General features: G+C 36.9%; 1 protein-coding gene across 1 annotated transcript in view; it reads left to right on the top strand.

Annotated features, from left to right (window-relative positions):
* LOC148155763 (neurobeachin-like) overlaps positions 1–20174 on the top strand; it is a 46486-nt gene extending 26312 nt beyond the window's left edge. Inside the window, exons 10-12 of the mRNA XM_088012110.1 lie at positions 9939–10063; positions 18327–18473; positions 18601–20174. Of these exons, the coding sequence (XP_087868236.1) occupies positions 9939–10063; positions 18327–18473; positions 18601–18716 (388 nt within the window). The 3' untranslated portion in view covers positions 18717–20174. The remainder of the gene's footprint in view (positions 1–9938; positions 10064–18326; positions 18474–18600) is intronic.
* The last annotated feature ends 754 nt before the right edge of the window (positions 20175–20928 follow it).

The following is a 20928-nucleotide window of genomic DNA, read 5'->3' as shown; positions in this document are numbered from 1 at the left end:
ACTTTAAGCTTGATCTTATCCACTTAGCCAAAGACTGTATAATTAATCCTGTTGAAATGGTCAGATATATTAGGGTTGCACTGATCAGAAGATTTTGGCTATTTGGCTGATTCTAGTTTATCTGCAAAAAACTTTAAAATATAACAGATGAACAGCACTGAAAAACTGGTGAACATTGTAAGCGGTTATTAATTTTCACATCAGCAACACAACGTCACACTGTGTGTGTCAGAGAAATTCAAAGAGCAAAAATGAAATGATCTTATTTTAGACACTTTTTAGCATCTTCTATTATCACTGTCTCACTCTTTTAAATAATAATTCTACACCGTTGAATGTTGTTGTCAGTGTAATCTGTTTCCTGTGTTCACTGACAGATTTCTCTGTTCTGACCTTTCAGTCACACAGATAAAGCTAAAATCTGTCCAGTGTTGATTACAAGCTGACTTTTTGTTTCATTTTCTGACAAGTTTCCAGGCAATAGCTGAGATATTTTATCTGGTTAACGTTGAAGCTCAGCTCACAGTTGTGTGATTGAGATTTTCAGATATACATACATGCTTATGTGTTTCTGTTCTTTGTGCTAGCACCAGAACAACAGTAGCAAAAATGAAAGGAATGGCACTTTAACACTTTGCTGAAACAGTAATTTTGATTTTATTATTCAGTTTGAAGATGCATTGCAGACACCCTGTATTATTTTTTCTATCCTAAATCAAGTTTGTCAAATCCAGGAAGCTTTACAGTGTCATTTTGTCTTGGATGTCGTAGGTAATGCTATATACTGGCTTTGTTTATGCCATTTTTTTCTGCTAGCTTTTGAGTATTTAGGAGAGCGTTCAAATATTACAAATTATTTAAAAATTGTGCCAAAGGAATAATGTAGGCAAAATTACATTTATTGTTATGCTAATAATTTGAGTGTAAAATTTTTGCAGTGTCTAAGTGCAAATTATTATTTTTTTCTAAATCTGACTAAACCTTAGCAACCCATAAAAATGTGCTGGGTTGAATTTGGGGCTCTTGTTCAAATATTTATGGAGCCCCACCCGGAGGCACAGCATTTGCATTGAAACAAAAGGTTATTGAGTGTGGGTGCATTGTAAATGATACAACAAAACTTCCAACAAATTCAAATTTAATGGTAACCTGCTGGTGAAGAAAAATGATGCAATATGCTCACAAGCTCAAGGCAGTGTTGCAGTTCAGCAGCTTATTCTTATTCACTGCTACATTAACTTTCCCATTTATGCTGCCCTTGTAAAATATAAAGCCCCCAGGCTCTGTGAATGGCTGACTGTGTGTGTGTGTGCGTGCGTGTGCATGTGTGTGTGTGTGTGTGTGTAGAGCCTTTACTTGGTTATGTTTTCATCCTCATACACAGAAACTGTTTTACCTTTTTATTGCTAAATCCTGTCTGGAGATATGCCAAAGAATATTTATCATTAGCACAGAATATCACAAATTAAATTATTCTTAGGACGGCAACTGAATGGAACTTGTGACTTGTTTATGTTGCTTATCCACCAGTGTGTCTTTGCAGCTGATCTCATTAGGTGGATAAGAATTAGATTAATCTGTTTCGTCTTTTTCTACAGACATTTGCAGGTTGCCTCTCTGTGCGCCACTTTATTTTGTGCCGTTCTTATTGCTCCAAACACCATTAGGAAAGTGTGCTGCAGCATAAACGACAACAGGCAGCTACGAGGTAATAATCTGTACAAGCCTTGAAAACAGCTGCTACAGTCATGCGATTAGACTGAAGAAAAGGCAGATCAGACCCTACGGTGGCCTGTTTGATCATACTATATGCTTGCCTGATGATGAATGTTCCCTTGTATAGAGCCAGCATAGAAAAATCAATACTCCTCAAATTGAAACAGTATAGGGTTGTATTGATCCACTGTGCTAAATCAAAATGAGGAGACTTTGATACATCTCTCCAAGACAGCTCTCTGCTCAGTAATGACACACTATCAATTTTAGCTTTACACTGATAAATCAAGTTGAAAATTGGATGTCAGAATTTTTCCCAGCAAGAGAGTGATTTCCTCTGCCCCCTGGTACCCTCTGCTGTTGACCTTTGAACCCTTGCAGCAGATTATAAAGTTCAGACTTATCCGAAGTGAAAGTAGATGTCAAGGCAAGACTGATGAATACACTGACGGCTAATGTCCGCCACTTTTTCAGCAGAGGACATTAAAGTCGCATTATTATAAATCCTGTCCCTGTAAAAATAAAAGAGGGTCGATTGAATTGCAACTTTATTTGATGGAGCACATATTTTCTGGCATTCTCAAGTACTTTTCCAGCACACTAGATAAATTTTAAACAAACCCGAAACAAGCAAACCTCTTCCGTCCCACCTGAGAATCCCTGACAGCTGACAGAGGAGCCTCTGCTACCCTCCATGGCAGCCCTTAACCCTACCTGACTAGTCTATTGATTGTCAACATTTCTTCTGTATAATTACTTTTTTGTAGCAAAGGAGAAAGGAAAATGGCAGCACATATTGATCTGTGGCAAGGCAGTGAAACAGCCGTTTCCCTTGACTAACAGCGAGTTTCATCTCTTGCACGTGATGAATGGTAACAATCTGCCCGTGGATAATAACTTTGTGATGGAATGAACCTCTTTACTCACTATGTGCCCAGAGTATTTGGTCTTGCCTGAAAGGGTTATCAATTCTAATAGAACTGAAGTGTCCTACTGCGTGGGGGGTGGGGACCTTTAGAGGGCTTTAAAGCCTCTGAGGGCTTTAGGTCTGATGTCCCTTTTGGGGCAGAAAACAAAGGTCACGGTCTCCGGTTGAGTCTAACAAGATAAACAAACTTTAACTTGGTGATAAAAATGATAGCAGTAACAACATCTAGGCAAGCGGGATGTATAATGTTTTCTCACATCCGGATCTGGGCCCATGGTGGGCATTGATTCTTAAACAAACAAAGCAAAAGAATGCTCATTTGAAAGCAAATTGAAGCAAAATCATTTTTGATGTAGTTTTTCCAACTCTAAATCAAAAATTAATTTGCTTTGATTTGCTTTCAAATGAGGGTTTTTTTATTTTATTTTTTTTTGCTTTGTCTAGGAAAAGAAAATAACAGAAATCATGTTGGTATCTTAAAGTATTTTGCAAACACCTTTAAACTTCATCCAAATTATGTCCTAGGTTTGAGCAAAATGTTTCAAAGGAACACACCACAAAACACATAAATGCAAGAAATCTAATGATGTATCCATCTTAAATAAAAAGTATACTATCGGTATTGGTATTGGTAATACAGACCCTGTATTTACTTAGTATTGGCTCAATATCAAAATGCGCAGATTTACACATTTATATGTATTATATTTGCAGAGTCTGGTATGGGTATAGCAAAGTTAAATATAATGTTCAACTGTTTCTGTTTGAGCCACTACTTCACCCATCACTTCTTAAAAAATATGCAACGTCTTTAAAAACACCCTGCAATTACAAATGTTTGCTCTTTGTTAACTTGAACCTTATCTTAAACATGATGGTCCTTTTGTTCTGGCTTCCCAATATATTCATTTTCTTTACCCTTGGGCCACACTTAACCTTGTACACTGTGCTAATTATATCTGGAAAGGGGCCCATTCACATAATCATCAATTTCATTGGGTGTTGAAATTGGGCATTGCTCGAATGTGCCACATCTTCTGTAAAAGATTGGTGCTGGAAAGCTGGTGATCCTGGGGAGTTTTCTAACATTACAGTGTGGTTCCTCATCCCTCGCCGAACCTCGCGTGTCTGTCTTCATTAAACCTGATGACCTCGAGTTAATCTTGTTGCGGCTGTGGTGTTTCCTTTTGTCTTTTTTTTTTTCCCCTAGAGCAAATTCTTCACTCTATCTCTTAATCTGCAAAAGAAGAGTCAAGAAACAAAAACAGAAACATTTGGATCTTGGTGTTCTTTTGTTTGAAGTGGTGTTGAGAGATGTAAATATATGAAATAGCAAAATTAAAGGGATGAAAGTCTCATGTATCATTTGCAGCCGTCTGCGATAATAAAATCATGATGGTGACCATACAGCCACTGATGATTTGGAACCCCAAAGACACATGAAATGTATTGTTTTTTTTTTTTTCTTTTATTTTATATATATATATTTTACTTTATAAGTCGCTTTGAAAGATATGAGTTCATCACCATATGGTTGCCAGTGACCACTTTTGATGAATTGCATTTTTGTTGCCTTTTTTATCACAGCAGTATAGAGAAATGTTGTATAAGAATGCATAAAATAATGCACGGTTCTATCAAACAGTTATTTTTCGCTTCTGTCTGGTTTCCATGTTTATTATATCAAGGAATCGGTTCTAAGAATAGTTACTTCGCAGAGACTGGTGGTTCTTCTAAACTGTCGAGAGAGAAATTTGTCAGTAAATATGTATATGCATTAGCCGATTTATTTGTCAAACCGTATTTAAGAAATGTTTTAAGAGTCAGTGGAACTTGTACCTTCTACAGATTCCCCTGAAGTTCACTACCTCACAATGAGAGACTGTTAGGACAGCTTAAAATGAAAGAAAAGCCCATTTGTCCTCAGAATGTCACTAAAAACGGATGTGTTCTAAGTAGTGTGGCCGTGCGACAGAAACCAGTTGCTTCGTCTTTGAATAGAATTGTCACTGATTACTGGTATTTATTATAATTACCCCCGACTCATGTCACCAGTGCAGGATTTTAAAAAGAGTATAATGGTGTTTTATTGAATCAGTATGTGCCTGACCTTCCCCCTTACCGCTCCGCATAAATCTCTTCAGAGAATAAATTGGATGAAAAAGGAAATCTTGAACCATGAAAATATGATCCGTCTTTAGTCCAACCCTGTCTGTTTGTGAGTCATTATGGTTAAGTGACTTAAAAGACATGCGGTTGACTATAAGCACTTACAATAAATAAATAACAAATACTGGTGCAACGATTAATCTAGAAATGTTGTGTTTGTGTCCTTTTTAGACACTAACTGATCAAGTTACTGATTTGTATTTATTTTAGTATCCAGTTACTCACTCATCTTTGTTGTTACACCTGAGCAAAGGATTACTAAAAAGCATATTAACAAAGTTAAGATTCATTTAACCACTGCAATTACTGTAGATTTCACTTATTATTTCTGACAACGAGTCACTTCATTTTAATAGCTTAAACACTTAAGAAAATTTGTGAATTTCAACATAGTTTTAAACCTTCATAGCTAAATGAATTACACTATAGCTAATCCATTTTACATTGTCTGAATCTCAAGACACAACAGGTACATCTTCGTAGTCTAACTGATCTACACAATATCTGTACACTCAGTTTAGTTTATAACCGTTTAATGGAATCTCTTCAAACTATTTAAGCCTGAATCTTCTTAAATATACCCATTTCAATCCATTTCAAATACACTTGCTTACTAAAATTGCTGTTTCAAAGCTACTCTTATTTGCACCCAGTTGGGCTGTATGGATGCAGAGGATAAGGTCTTTCATACAGACACTTCTGTTTGGTGCTTCTTGGCAGTGGAACCATGACTAATAAGCACCTTCACTGTTTTTGTCATGAAGTCATTTGGTTCTCTTTGTTTAAAAAGAAACAAAAGTGAACTTTGTTGGTGATTTGGAAACATGTTGAGTGTTTTAATTTTTACAAGATGACATATCTTTTTTCCCATCCCCCAAAGCTAAGACGTCATTAACTGGGAATGACTCCACCATTAAGAAGCTGAACTGGCTTGAAAGCATAACTTTAGTGTTAGCAAAATTGCCAACATAGCATAAGATGGATACATTTTTGCCCCAATACATAATCTTTCTTAATACAGCTTCTAACCTTTATTAGTCTGACATCCATTTACTGTTTGCTTCATTAAGTACACTTGTTTAATTGCTAATAATAAAAATAGGAATGCACACAATTAAATGGCTGCATCTCAATACATGTAGACTTCTAGACGTGGTGAAAAAAATCACCAACCCAAAATGCACTGTTAGGATCAATTGGAATGTATGTGTGACTGAATTGAAATTGTGAATTGGTACTACATAGATAAACTAAATTGAATTAAATAGGTTCTGCAGCACTTAAGCTATAACACCTCATGTGGAATCAATATGAGCCTTAAGAGTTATTTTTTTTCTGAGGGGGGGGGGGCGGGTTTCAACCAATATTATACAGTTGACAATAAAGTGTATTAGTCGTTTTGACCATACTGCTATCACAGTATTAAAATTATGTTTATTTTTTTCTATTGTAAATAAAACCCTGCTGGATGAGTGTTAGATCTGGCACTTCACACACCTCAGCAAGGCCTGCTGGAGGAAAAATGTGCTTTAAATATCCATTTAAAAGGGGATAGATAAAAGACAATAGTTCCCTTACACATTTATCCTGCTACACTTAGCAAGTCTGAAAACCTTCATAAATAATGGTGCTCTTTTTCCTGTAGGTTATCAGTGTTGGAAAATTAGCTTTTAAAATGCGGTTTGAAATCCATTTGGCTGATTGATGGGTGATGGGGCTAATAAATTTTGCCAGTTTCTAGCGGGTCGGCTCAAAGCCATTCTTTATGGTTGTCATGAGGCCAGACACATTCGATGTGTGAAATAAGGATGTCAAACCAACTCTGATGAAAGGATTTCATTGGGTGGACAATTTGCTACAGAAAGAAAACAGACTATTATCTTTGCATTAATAATTATGAACTGGAGTTTTATATTTAACAGACTCTTTATTACCTAAATTGTACATTAATCTTTATTGTATTGTGTGGATCTTAGCATTGGTGATCTGCTGCCAGAGTAAAAACAGTTAGCAGAATTTAAATACTGCTACTAGGGGCATATGATCACCCAGGTTTACATTGCCATTAGTCTAACCAAGTAGAAAGCAGTCTTCAAAATATGTCATCATGTTCTAATCCACTGACTCTGCATGGTTGGTTAAAGGGTGTAGCTTAATTCTGCTTTTTTTTATTTTTACTCAAAAGGTTGAGGGAGATATTATGGAAAATCAACTTTTTGGAGCATCATGTAATGTAATATCCTTATCAAGCACATACCCAGAGTGTTGCTTTGACTCAATTATGCATGTTTGAGAATTGCTTGAATCTCCCATGGCAGCCATTTGGGGGTGCCTTAGCACATGCTCATACAATGCACTGCTTATTTACCCAAAGCTCTAACTTGGAGCTTCAGTTCTCCACCAAGCTTCTGGCCTACAGAGAAGATTTCTGTCACATTTTTCCAGTATCTTGTTCTACTGGCCATCCATATCTCACGATTACAGCGGAGCACCAGTATTCATGGGATACTACAGCCACCCACGAACATCTGAAATCCGCAAACATTTGAGACCATATCTAAAAAATTCTATAACTGCATATTTTAATAGTTCAGACACCAAATGCACACAGTGGAAATTGTCTTAGCACTACCATAGAAGCAAACATCCACAGTGTTCCTTATGCTGCTGGTGGGAGTACAGCCGATCACCAAATGCAAGCCAATAGCCTGTCAAGTTGCATTTGGCCTACATGTCTCAGCTTCCTGAGTTGGATTTTCTTTTGACTATTTCAGATATGCTCTACAGAATAATCAGTGAAAGGCAGATTTTCCTAAACAAAAAAAATCAGCAAATATTGAACAACAAATAGGCTGGGGTCCACTGTATAAGTACAAGTCAGAAATTAGATGGCTGTGTTTTGGCAAAAATTTTGCTCCACAAAACAGACCAGATTACCTCCACTGTTGCAAACAAAGCACAGTTTTCCCAGCTTTATCCTATCATCCCTATGATATTTGTAGTCCTCGACACAGAGGAACCAATCCACTTTTCTCCAGTTGACATTCATTTAGATGAACTGACTTGTGTTTTACCTATCAGCAACATGAATTACTTCTTCTGAATAGGCCACCCAAGTGACACAAGTGCTGAGAGGCTGTGATGGTGAAGCAGTGGTCTAGGAATTGCAAAGCCGCCCTGTGTTCCTGTCTGAATGTGTGAATGTTTTGTTCAGATATATAAATTGGACTTTCATTGTAAAACACCTTCATGTGGTCAGCATAACTACAAAACAAATTCAGTCCAGACCATTGATCATACAGTTCATTTAACATATATTACCAATTGAAACAGCTTGAAAGCCATGGATTTAGAATGTCACTGGTCTTACTCGTTGTTTCAAAAAGTCTACTTGAAGCTATAGAATATATTTAAGTCCTGTTTTTTATTGAAACGTTTGCATGTTTTTTTTTGTTGTACTCCTGTGTTTCGGCACTCTGACTTAAACTGTAATGAGCAACCTCAAGCAAACTACTTGAAAGCATTTTATAATGGTTAATACTGTAATAAGGAAATCTTCAAAGAAGGGATTTATCCCCCACTGGCATCTGCTCTCTCTACTTCCACAATAATCACCCAGTTGCCTACCGTGGATTTACATTTTTTACACTGTGTAATCTTGCATTTACAATATCATTTACGTGGGTGTCTCCTTTCCACCCACTGACATCTGTCTTCTTCTCAGTTAAGCTTTGAGGGAGATTGGCAGGGGACAAGCTCAAGGCATTCAGTGTTACTTTGCATATACCGGCTCATGATACTTTGTGAATGCAACATCCGCAGTTGCTTGGACACACTCACCGCTCATACCCGCTTTTGATTGATATTTAACTGAAACTGAGCCCTTGTTGCTGTCAGGACTCGGCTAATTCTCCTGAGTCTTTTGATTTCTTACACTGGTGAATATTATATTCATGGAACAAGGAGGGTCTATTTTGTGATGTGATCCCCTCTAACACTTTAATCTGTTTAGACTGATCCAGAACTGTGTGGCTGAGAAAGGGGGCGAAAATCGAACAAAATACAAGGCTGCCTGCCAAGGCCTTACAGCAACTGACGCACACTGACAAATCACCTCCTGAATTTAAAAACATATTTTACCTGATTAGAGGGTGTTTTTGAGCTTCGGGTTTCCTAATCGTTAGCTCCAACAAGATGTGCTTTATTTTGATGAGTAAAACAAATATATTGTCCGTTTTATTCCAACTGCTACAGTGTTGGAATGTGCAGTTTTTAATGCGATTGACCAAATGAATCAAGATAGTGCCCAATCTCTTCACATATAAGCAAAAAGAGAGATGAAAACTGCAGCTGTATTTTCTGTGAAGTGCACAGGCTTAAAAATGGCATCAGCTAGTACACATTTGGAAAGCTGTGTACTTAAAACCCTAATGCTTGTCCCCTTGCTTAATGGTTTGCATTAGCTGCAAGCCATAAAATTATCCATAGGTCCTCACTTATGTTGGAATAATCATTTACAAAGATGGCTACCACATGCTGGAACTGTTTTCTTTTTTTTTTTCTTCTTTATGGCTTTAATTCGCTGTTATTAATAATGAATAAAAAATGCAGTTTTCAATTGGGTTGCTCCAGGGCCCTGGGAATCATTTCAATGAATATTTCAGCACATTATTTTAATCATGGCTCTACATATGCAGTGGGGGGAGGGTTTGTTTTATAGGCTCATGCTTCAACCGCCCCAAGACCCTGATCATTAAACTCCACGCTGTCTGCATTGAGGTTCCTACCTTTGATTTACAAGACTTGTTAAAAAACATTGTAAAAAAAGAAGGCAAGCTGTGCCATTTATACTTGTAATTTGAAGCCGTATTTGTAAATGGGGGTGCCTAAGATTTATGTATGTCGGGTTTGCTGGTGCTCCCCGCTGTTATGCTATTGGCTTTTGCAGAGGTAGCATTACTTAGGCCTCTAGAGAGCTTGGCAGCATTCACCCTAATAAAGCCCACCATATCTGGTTTGATTTTTCTCCCCCAGATGTTTTTTTTAAATGTGGCTGCTGTAATCAGGCCATCATTGAGGAGTGTGCTCTCTGTCTAATCTGCCCATCTTTTTGTCTCTTTCGTAGTCAGCTGCATGACTTCTGGCGTCTCGACTACTGGGAAGACGACCTACGGCGGAGGAGGAGGTTTGTCCGAAACCCATTTGGCTCCACCCACTTGAATGTAGCATGCAAGTCCTCACAAGAGTATGGTAGGTGCTTCTTTTATTTGTGGAAAATATAAAACAAACTGCGTACATTTTTTTTGGTCATGGAGTTTAACATTCCTAGTTGTAGTGGTTGCAAAGTATAACTAACAAATATGACACAAAAAATCTGTCTTCTGTTACCATTTTCTCCTTGACTGTAACTTTTCATTGTTTAGTTTTGCCTACCGCCTCGAGTCACGTCTGCGTAAAACTTTACACCCCAGGCTTTCACAATAAAGCTGCCTTGTCAAAATGAAATTCTCCAGTCCTTCTGCCTGTAACTGAACAGCAGGGTGAATGTTTAATGGGTTTAAGTTTAATGGGTTGATCGCAAAATTATTAGAAGCACCAACCGCAGTGGCTACAGTTACCTTTAATTATTCCCCTTGTGGGATTTTGGATCTTAATAGTGTCCTCTCTTTATTTCTATGTTGAGCTACTTAAGACAACAGTTGCTTCAGTCTGTGTGTCTTATGGTTACCTTAGACTTTTCCATCAATGCTCTAGATGAACACCTGGCAGCTGTTGAAGAAGCAGGTGGTCATAACATACATGCAGTCCTTACATCTTCTGCTCCTGATGTTGATTTGTTGTTCATTTTTGTAATGTTTTTTGGATTTTCTGAGTTACCAGGATTCTCTGCCATTGTAGAGAAACCTTAAAGAATAGTCGTAGGAAGCTATTCTTAGCCGTTTGGATTTGCACTGGGAAAAATAAAAGGAATTTCCAAATTTAGTCATTCAGCAGAGATGTGAGGTGTAAAATGTAATGCATCAAGATAATAAGCCTGTAAATACACAAACACATTTTTTAGAGATAAATTTGAGTTTGTGAATTTCTGTCCACGAAATGAATATGTTCTCAATTGCTTTGCATCAGAATGTGTCTGTGATCATTTATATTCAAAATGGTTCTGAGTCCGTCCACGTCACCACGTTTTCTCTTCAGTTCATTGTAATGCAACCATTAAAAGTATTAGGTATGTGTTGCCTGTTTATTTTGTAACCTTGTGAAGTTCAGTTGCCCGCTGAACTTCTTCATATGTGGCATAGATCTCCAATGTTAATTCTTTTAATTCCATTACTTATATTTTTCTGCTTCTATCAAAGTAACTGACTAAAGACTTGTTGAGATCCTGCTAGCATCCTCTAGTTTTAATGAGCGGAATAATGTGTAAACTTGTCAGCTGAAAGAGATTGCCTGCACTCTGATGCTCACTATCAAAGCTGAGTTGCTTTTTCAAGCTTATTTTAACTGACTTTGATGGGGCTGTGTAGCAAAGGCTTTTATTAGGAGTTAAAATAAAAATGTTGTTTTTTTTTTGTTTTTTTTTTCCATCTTTGTGAGAGCTTAAGCAGATTTTCGGGGAGCCGGGACAATTTGCAGTTACAATTTTTGTTTTTTACTGCCATGATATTGACAATAGCTGTCCTAGCAGATCATCCTGCTGTGAAATCTCAAGTGTTTATTATTCAACAAATATGGCATCCTCATTTTTAACTGTGATATGATATGTCCAGGATAACCAGATGGAGGCCCAGAGGTAATAAAATTTCAAATGTGCAAAGCTGATGAGAGAGAATATCTGTAAGAAAAAGAGAACAGACAAAATGTTTACTCATTGTTTCTCAAGGACATGTATTGGACCAGTATCTTTTTTTCAGTTTACATATCTTAACATATTGATTAATAATCTTTAAGTTCAGTCTTATATTAAACACTTCAAAATTCTTGTTTTCCAAAGTTTATGCTATTTTAGTTTCAAATTAACAGAGTTTAGAGACCATTTTGCCGTAACTTTTACATTATAAATACAAAAGGTCAAAATGAATCTACTGCATATAATCCTAAAGGTAAAGCTGTTCAAAAACCTGAAATATTTTTGACTGAGAATGAACTGGACTGTGAATATATAGTATGGAAATACAAATATGTTTTAGCCTTTATTTTCTTTCTCTAGTTATTCAGATCTGGAAAATATTTAATCAAGTTAAAATTAGGGGGGGAAGTGGGGAGAACTGGGGGACATAGCAGCTTTCAAAGAAACCAAAGAACAGACCCAACAGACTAAAGATTGTAATAGTCTGGTATTTGACAGAAGCCTCTGTTTATCCCAGTGTCTTAGCCAGCAAAGTAAACATTACAGTTGTAAATTAAGCTCTATGCAGCTGCAGTGGAAGGAGGTGTTTGAAAAGACAAGTGCAAGATTTTTTTATTACTACTTTGTTTTCTGAAAGAAATAAAGTGTTTGTGTTTCCCAATAATTTAGAAGCTGGATTAATTCATTCTTGTGAACTCGCTTAATCAGCTGAGGCATATATTTTGACTTTAAAAATGGAATTAGTATTTTTTAAACTGAAGTGGTATTGTTTTTTTTTTTTGTTTTTTTTTTATACCACGTGTTGGATTTGTGTGTATGAGATGACCTTAGAATCATCAAAGTAATACAGAATGTTTTTCCTATGGGTGATACTTTGCTGATATCTTTCAAGCAACTTTAATGGCAATGGGAAAACTAGTTTTGTTTCGTAAGAGTTGGAATGTTTTCTTTTGGGTTTCTTTGTCCATTGTATGTCTGTGCTTTAAAGGATGTAGACTCTGATGGTTGAACTCTACCTTAAACTCTGCCTCATTGTCTATTAGTAGTGCTGACAGCTTAGCTAGCACATTCGGTCTCTGGCCTTTGCCTGTAATAACCTGCCTTGGTCCAGCCAGCCTCTGCCCAGAATCAGACTATATTGTTAGGTGATTGGAATTGGGCAAGCATGAAATGGAAGTCACGTTAATATTGATCCAAATGTTTAACGGGGTGTTTTACCTCCTGGTGTCCTTGATGTCTCATTTCAGGTGAGCGGCGTCTCTTGAAGCTGATTGCACCAGGCGGAGATCTTTATAGCCTTTTACTTCAGCAGGCATAGCCTCATGATGTGATATTAACCTTTACCAACATCATAATTAAAGGCATTATACTGTGGCAAATGACATCGCAGTATTTTCCGACATACATATCCAGATATTTAAATGTGGGTTTTAAGTAAATGCGGTGAGAAACAAAAGTAATGAGCATGCCAGCATTTTCTGAATCTATTTATTGAGGGTTTGATGAAGAAATCCACTCATAAAAATCAATTAAAATTATTTAATCCATAAAATAAATTGTGTGGAATGACTCAAGACTGAGAGAAAAAAATGAAACCTACCTGCTAAAAGGTATAGAAAGCCAAAAACGCTGATCTGCTTATGTATCCCTAATTAATAGCCTATGAAAATTTTTTTTTAAATTATTTCCAGTGTATTTGACAAGAAACATTTTACAAATGCTCTTAAGGTTTTTGGCTCAATTTTTATTTTTTCTTTCAAACCATGTTGATGGAATTAGCAGCAGATTCATTTCTAAACTACTGAATGTTCCAGCCGGCACCAATAATCCGGAAGTGTGAAGCACATATTTTCAGAATTGCATGATTTATGACACAACAGGAACTTGAAAAGTAGTAGTAGAGCCAAACATTACTTGCAGAGAGCTCTAGAAGAGACTTAGAATTTTTATGAGAACAAAAAGTAATACACTCAACCACAAGGCCTTTGTGTACATTCATCCCACAAGATTTCATTGTTGAAAAAACAAAAACGATTAACGCTCATTTAATGTTTGTTGCAGAACATTTGAAATAAAAAAGAGCAAATAAATCCAACTGGTCTGGTGAGATGAGACTGAAATCCTTCACCCTGTAGATGTAATTTCACAGAAGTGTCACTGCACATCACCGAAAAACATCACCACCAACGGTGAATTTTTGGGGGCAGGAACATTTTTCAGCATATCGGACTGGCAGACTTCATATAACTGAATAAAACATTAATAGAGAAGAGAAATTTACTGAAATGTTCTTGGCAAGAATCTAAAGTACATAGAAGAGGCTCCCTGAAGCATCAGAATTTGACGACCGTTTGCGTGGAGCAGTGGCTCGACATGACTCTTGAGCAGTTCATGAAACTCATTTCCCCTTACAGGAGTAGACAACTTGAACCTTTCATTGGAAATAGAGGCTTTTCTACTAAGTATTTCACAAATTACAGTCTTTTCAGTGCTTATTCCCTGTGCTCTTCCACTTTATTACACAATTTTATGGGCTAGCTTGTTTTGATTCCTCTGTATGTGTGAATTATTGGGGTTGTTGCTAACATATAACATATGGGGTTAATTTTGTGTCAGCAGCCCTATTGGAAATGTATTCGCTGAGAAAGACATTAACATGCTTAATACTTCGCTATGAACAGCACATATTTAAGTAAAGATGCAGGATTATCACTTTTTGCCTTTGCAGTTGTTTTTTTTTGCAGAAATGGAGACTGTTGCGTGACAACGAAGTTGACACGCAAAGCACTTAACCACAATATTGGATAAAGATCACTCCTAGAGGAAGAGTCTGTACTGTGTAAACCACTCTACATCAAAAGTTGCCTTGCTTACTTTTACAGCCTCGAAAAATTTACGAATGTCTTGTGTCACAGGAAGTATGAAACTGTCATTTTCCCCCTCATTTATTTTTCCTCAGTGCAGATTAAATAAAGGTTAAGAGACAGAGGGAAGAACTGCATCGCCTTCGTGATCCCATGAAAAGGACTTTTTCTCTTCTTGTGGAATGTGGAGACAGCGGAGGGGGGAGTCCAGAGTGTAGTGCTGGATCAGAAACAGAGTCTGGAAAAAAAGTAGCTAAGCCATTCTATGAACCTCACTTTATATACATTTAAAAATATGTGTAGAGAGTTGTTATTTTTCAAAACTCAGCTTTTGGCCTGGAGCATTCGCAAACTCAAAAATCTTTGGAGGGGGAGGGACGGGGGGTCTTTCTGTGTTTATTAAACAGGAGAAACTTCAACATATAATGAATTTAACAAACTGATGTCAATTTATTTCTGTGGTATAGCACTTAGTATTTTTAACAGAGCTTATGTGTTATGTAATCTTCATATAGAAGCAGCTTGTAAACGCACCTTTGGCCACAATTGCTTAAGTTCTGAACCGAACCTGTTGGCCAGGCTTTTTATGTGCTTCACATTTATATCTATTCTCCAGCTGGTATGCTGCTTTTTTTGGAAACAATGCCAAGTATCTCTTTCCCACTGATGCATATGTACTCTGTACATTTTATACCTTTAAGATATTGCTAAAACTTTGAGACAATGTTCTAAATGGTTGTGAAGATAAGAGGCAAATTATCTATGTTGACAGGAGCAAATCTTGATACCATTTTATTTTGTAAAGTTTCTTTAAAAGATTAATTGACCTGTGGGTCAGTGTTATTTTTATTTTTTATTTTATTTTATTTTTTTTGTTATTTTAATTTTGTGTTGATTCTCGAGAGACCAATTCATCTTTTGTTTGTTTCTGTCAATATAAAATTAAATTTGGTTTATTTTAATTTTTCTTCTTTTTTTTGTTTGTTGTAACTTGTAAATTATCATTTGAAATGATGGTGGATCTGAACTGCAGTCAGTCCAGTTTTATAGCTGAAAGCCCATAATGAAGACATGCAGATTTAATGACAAAAACATAGTTTATTTTTCTCTTCAACGATTTGCCTGAACAACATATTGTCTTGAAGTATTTTTCACAGATGCTTAAATGACTAACAATCTTCCTCAGCATTTTATTTCTCCCATCTTCAGCCTTTCTGGGCTCTTTTGTCTTGAACTACTTGGTTGTAGCTCGTCATCAATTTGTCTGGTTACTTTCTCTTACTTATTCAAGGATTTAACTGGGATTGAACTTATCAGAGATTTCTAAAAGGAAAAAAAAACAAAAGTTTCTACTGTCTCAAACTTTTTTGAGAGCAGAGACTCCCCAGGTACCCTGTAAGGAACTGTAAGGACCTTGCTGAACCCCAGCTATGAGTGCTACAAGACCGCCTCCTTTGGTGACAGCCGGCAGATCTTCATCAGCCTTCAATGAGGGCATGAAAGCTCTGCAGTGCACTTTACGGAGTGTAATTAGTGCACTCTGAGGCAGTTTCAGCTCAGTGATTGAACAAGAGGACCCATGAGACTGGCTTATAGGTGACTTCTCTTGGCACTGTTACTAAAGAGCTCGAAAGCAAACAAGAAATAAAACTGCTGTCACACGAGAAAGCCAGCGACCAACTTTTGCTTTGTTTTTTTTTGTTTTTTTGTCCTGTTTGACAGATGTCTTGGCACTATTATTATAATACGTCTTGTATTAGTTTTCTGCAAAGCCTTAAATCCTCCACTGTTTATCACTTTCTGCTGTGTAAGTGATAACACTTACCAAAAACACTTTTAGCACAATAGTTTTTCTAAACCTGTTCATAGGTTTTACTCTTGACACTTTATTTGTTGTTTTATTTGTAATCACGCTTTCTCTATGAACGGAAGTCCGTTCCGGTAGTTGGATGGTAATGTTGACACACAAACACATGCCTCACTTAATGTTGATTTTACATGCTGAAATCACCACGGTTTATTTGGTCGTCTAAAGCCCTTCCAGAACTACCAGTCAGAGCCTCCGTGCGTCTGTTGAGTTCTCCTTCATTTACTTGAGGCATAATGATGGTTTACAGAAATCCAGTTTTAGGTTTCACTCTTCCTGCTTTGATTTCTGACCACTGGCAGGCTTTTTCCATGTAACATTGCACAGAATTCATTTCCGAAACACTCCAACTTCTTCCCCTCGTCTGATGAAAGAACACCAGATATGAGACAGAGCAGGAAGCAAGGCTTTTTTTAACCCCCCCCCCCTCAGTAACAGTGTTGACAACAGTCAAATGTGACCTCTTCAAGACAAGGTACATGTTCCTTAAGGGAGGGAAAGGCGAATTAAGAACTGTGGTGAAAGGAAACATGTCAGACATATGTCAGCCACCTCCCTTACCTTGATATGAGTTCTTCCCCTTGCACACAAGTTTCTCCACTGGTTATTTCCAACACTGGACGGTGGGGGCATCACAGAAGTGTTTCGAGCCGCCGTATGACAGGCACATGTTCAAGCTGGCCACATTTAAGATGATCAATGCACTGTGAGGCTTTTGTTTTTGCACTGCGTAAGAACACATCCTTTTCGATTTCCACTTTATACCATCGCCATATGATGACGTCCTGCTATAAACAGGCTCCTAATTGAGCTGTCTGCTCAGTCCCACTCTTGTCAAGTCTCCAAAAGCAGCTAATATTATCTCTAATCTACACCGAGCGTGATATGTATCCCCCCGACTCAGCTTTTGGTCTTTTAAGATAAAGAGTGTCTTTTATTGTTGACCTAAAAATAAAAGCTGGCACACTTCTCAAGTTAAACCACTCAAAATATATTCGGTGCAGAATCCCACGAAGAGCCTGTGCAGTCTTTTCATATGCAGATAGATTGGTGTGTAAATAAAATCAGGGTCATTGTGTTTAGTTGCTTTAGTTTTCTCTATTTTGTGTGATAAGATTAAATAGAGTCTACTATATTGTTATATTGTCTTTTCATTTTTTTTCTCCTAATTTCAGAATACATATACTTTGCAACTGACATAAATGGTGGTAGTCTGGTGGAACATCTTCTAGGGTACTGATATTGAGAGACATTTCTTTTATACAAATAACATCATTCCAACAAAAATATGTAGTTGAATTGGGTGTATGCAGTGATGCTTGGCTATAAAACACAATTTAATTCTCAGCTGCAGATATAAAAGTTTAAGGATAGCAAGTTTTACTAATTTTTTTTTGTTTGCTTTGTTTTACCAAATACTTGTATTTGAATCCGTGATGTTTAAAACGAGTGTTTCCATTTTGTTTTTGACTTTTGTTTTGCAGTAACTTAATTGGTTAGTTCAAATTGATAGCAGTGCCCAAATCTAAATAGTATATAGATGATCTGGTTCTGTATCCTCTCACTGTTTGGGAGTTCAGTTTCAGAAAGGAAAGAAAATGTTTGGAAAATATATTTAGATAGAGATTTTCCACATCTGTCTCTACTTAGCTCTTATGTTGACAAGTAAAATCAGCTAAACGATGATTGGTTGGTACTAGTCTGTTTTCCCACATAAAAAGCAGACACTTCTACTTCACAACTTTTACTTATTCTATCTACCTAGAATATAAAAAGATTCAGGTGATTATACATTAGTTGCTCTTTCATATTCATAAAAATATAATGTATATAAGTCCAATCTTCTAACCCAACCGTATTAGTACTTCAGAGATGGCAGATTACATTTCGAGATGTCTCATTTGTTTGTTTTTTTTTGTTTTGTTTTTTTTACAGCCTTAAAGGAAGAAAAGGTTGTGAAGTCCAAGATAGTTTTCCGGAGCCCAACTTTGGCCAGTCAGAACCCAGAGACGGAACTGGTCCTGGATGGAGAAGACGATAACGTCAGCCTGCTCCATGAGAAGGAGATGGACAACGTTGGCGGTACATCAGCATTTCAAATACCCCAGACATTACTGCACCTCTTTTTTGTCTACTTTTTTTTTTTTTAAATCACTTTGCATTCATTGATTGCATTGTTTTAACTATGCATGTTCATTGTTGTCCACAGTGAAACATCATCACAGAAGACTGTCATCAAACCATCGTGTTTTCTTATATGTCCAGGTGCATCGCAATAAATTAAAAATATTACTGAAATTATTATTTCTTTCTGTAAGTCACTAAGTGAAATGCAATATTTGCATAGATCAGACTGATGTTTTCAAGCCGTCATGATGGTAAAGTCAGTTTTAAAGCAAATGAAACTACATTTGGTTTATTAGGTTAAGATTTTATCTGATGAACAACAAACACATTTAATACAATAATTTGGTTTAATGAAAAGTGTGTTAAATACTTGCTTGAAATGTCTTAAAAGAGTATTTTAGTCCCACAATTGAGCCTGATTAGAATATTCTAGTTTACTGAGATGCACCTTCATGTGCAGCGTTTGAAGTTTAAGTTTACCACCAGACCATTTTGCTGACTTTTGACATATGCTTTACACCTCATTGGGTCTTTCATGCTTAAGACCTTTTTTTTTTCTTGCAAAGATCAAGCTTAGCAAACATGAATCAGTATCTAAATGATAATAAACCAACAGTCGTCTGTTTCTGTTTGGACTTTTTCAGAGGAGAAAGTCATGAAGTGGGTCTGAAAAGAGGGTTGTTTATGCTTATCTAAACATCAGCCTGAACCTAATGTTATTACCGCTGTAATGGCGGACACGATTGAAAAATGACTTATATTTAATTATGAAGTTACAATATACTGCTAAACTCATTTTATGCTTACTTAAATAATAAGAAGTTATTTATATGTAACAAATTCTTTTCAATAGCTATTATTTATGTATGTATATTAGAGCTCCAGTTCATGGCGACATGTTGTGAAGACATGGTTAAAGCTGAAAGCTTCATTTTGTCAAAGCTTGATTTTTATTTTTACTCATTTTTTTACCAGCTGTAATGTAAGGTATCCTCCAGTAAAACAAGCCTCTAATCTTCAGAACTACGATCCTTCTCAGTTTATTCTTAATCTAACCTAAATTAGCTATGAATGTTTGTGTTACACAGTCAGTCACTTATGTAACTTGTGCAATTTTCTACTTGCTGTTTGTTTCCTTCAACAGTTCTGTAAGTTAAGCATACACATGCTTTGACTTTAAGCCAGGTAATCATGAAAGTTTGCTTTTAGTTTTAAAGTCACTGAAATTATTTAGATGCTTCCTTATTCATAATTATATTAAAGATGTTGTACATGCAGTATCTGCATAGAAGTTCCACAACAGAATGAAAGCACAAAGACTACTCCATTCACATGAAAACTATGTGCTCCTATACTTTTGTTTGCTTACAAAAGTAAGCAAACAAAAGTATTGCTTTTGTTTGGAAAATAAGAGCAAAGAATCTCATTTTCCTAAGATTAAGATAAATAGTTCTTTGTAGTTTTACATTCCTCTGCTAGACTGTCGCTGGATATTTCTAATTTAATTAGTTTCTCTTTTGTAGAACTTTGAATTGTAGATGTGCATATTTCGCAAATGCAATTCACAAACAAATGTTATACTTATGTGCATTCCAGGTTTACATTGTTTGCTGGGAAGTAAGGAGTAAACGTTGATCATTAAAAATATGTTTCACAGCCCTGTGGTGCTAATATTTTGATGTGTGAATGTAAACCGAAGCAGGGCGCTTCTGAGCAGCGAAATCCCTTTAAGATCTCACAGATGAGACTAACCCCTCCTCTCTGACCCAGGGCCAGCAGGCAGCCAAACGCTTCATGTCTGTCAGATGAGCCCTTCATCGGCCAATCTAAAGCACATAGCAGAGACTAGCACACGATGAGTAGCTTTCCTCCGGGGAAAGCTACATGTGACCTTGCAAACGCAGCATTGTTGAGTTCGGTAGTTGTAATATGTTTATAACATGCGTACTAAGCTAATATTATTAGCTGGGATTTCTTTTCTATGCTAAGTGCGTGTTAAGTTCTTGTTTTTGTCAATAGGGGGGGCTTCTGTGTGCCGCAACAGTGAGATTATGCTTTGCAGATGAACGATCTGAGTTTGTCCTGCATATATAATCCCAGGCATGAACAGTCTTAATGAGAGATCTGGGACTAGATCCTTGTCAACAACAGTCCTCCTCCTGCCAGGCGCTGGGTCAGTGCCTGCTGCTGCTGCTGCTGCTGCCAAAGGGGCGGCGCTTGCACTCATGAGCTCAGGCAGTTGTGGTTACTCAACCTATGATTAGCTTTTCTCCCCCACAAACATTGAAAACGCTGCCTGTGCTCAAGCTGGCATTAAATGAATTTCTTTTGTTTGCACATATTTATCCAGAACTGAGTAAAACAGACGTGTGTGTCTGTGTGTGTGAGAGAGAGAGAGAAAGCGAGTATC

The sequence above is a fragment of the Poecilia mexicana genome, unplaced genomic scaffold, assembly GCF_051168715.1.
Source record: "Poecilia mexicana isolate PSO_F unplaced genomic scaffold, ASM5116871v1 scaffold_13, whole genome shotgun sequence".
Lineage (NCBI taxonomy): Eukaryota > Metazoa > Chordata > Actinopteri > Cyprinodontiformes > Poeciliidae > Poecilia > Poecilia mexicana.
The sequence above is the reverse complement of the archived record's forward strand: the minus strand, read 5'-3'. Positions and strand labels throughout refer to the sequence as shown.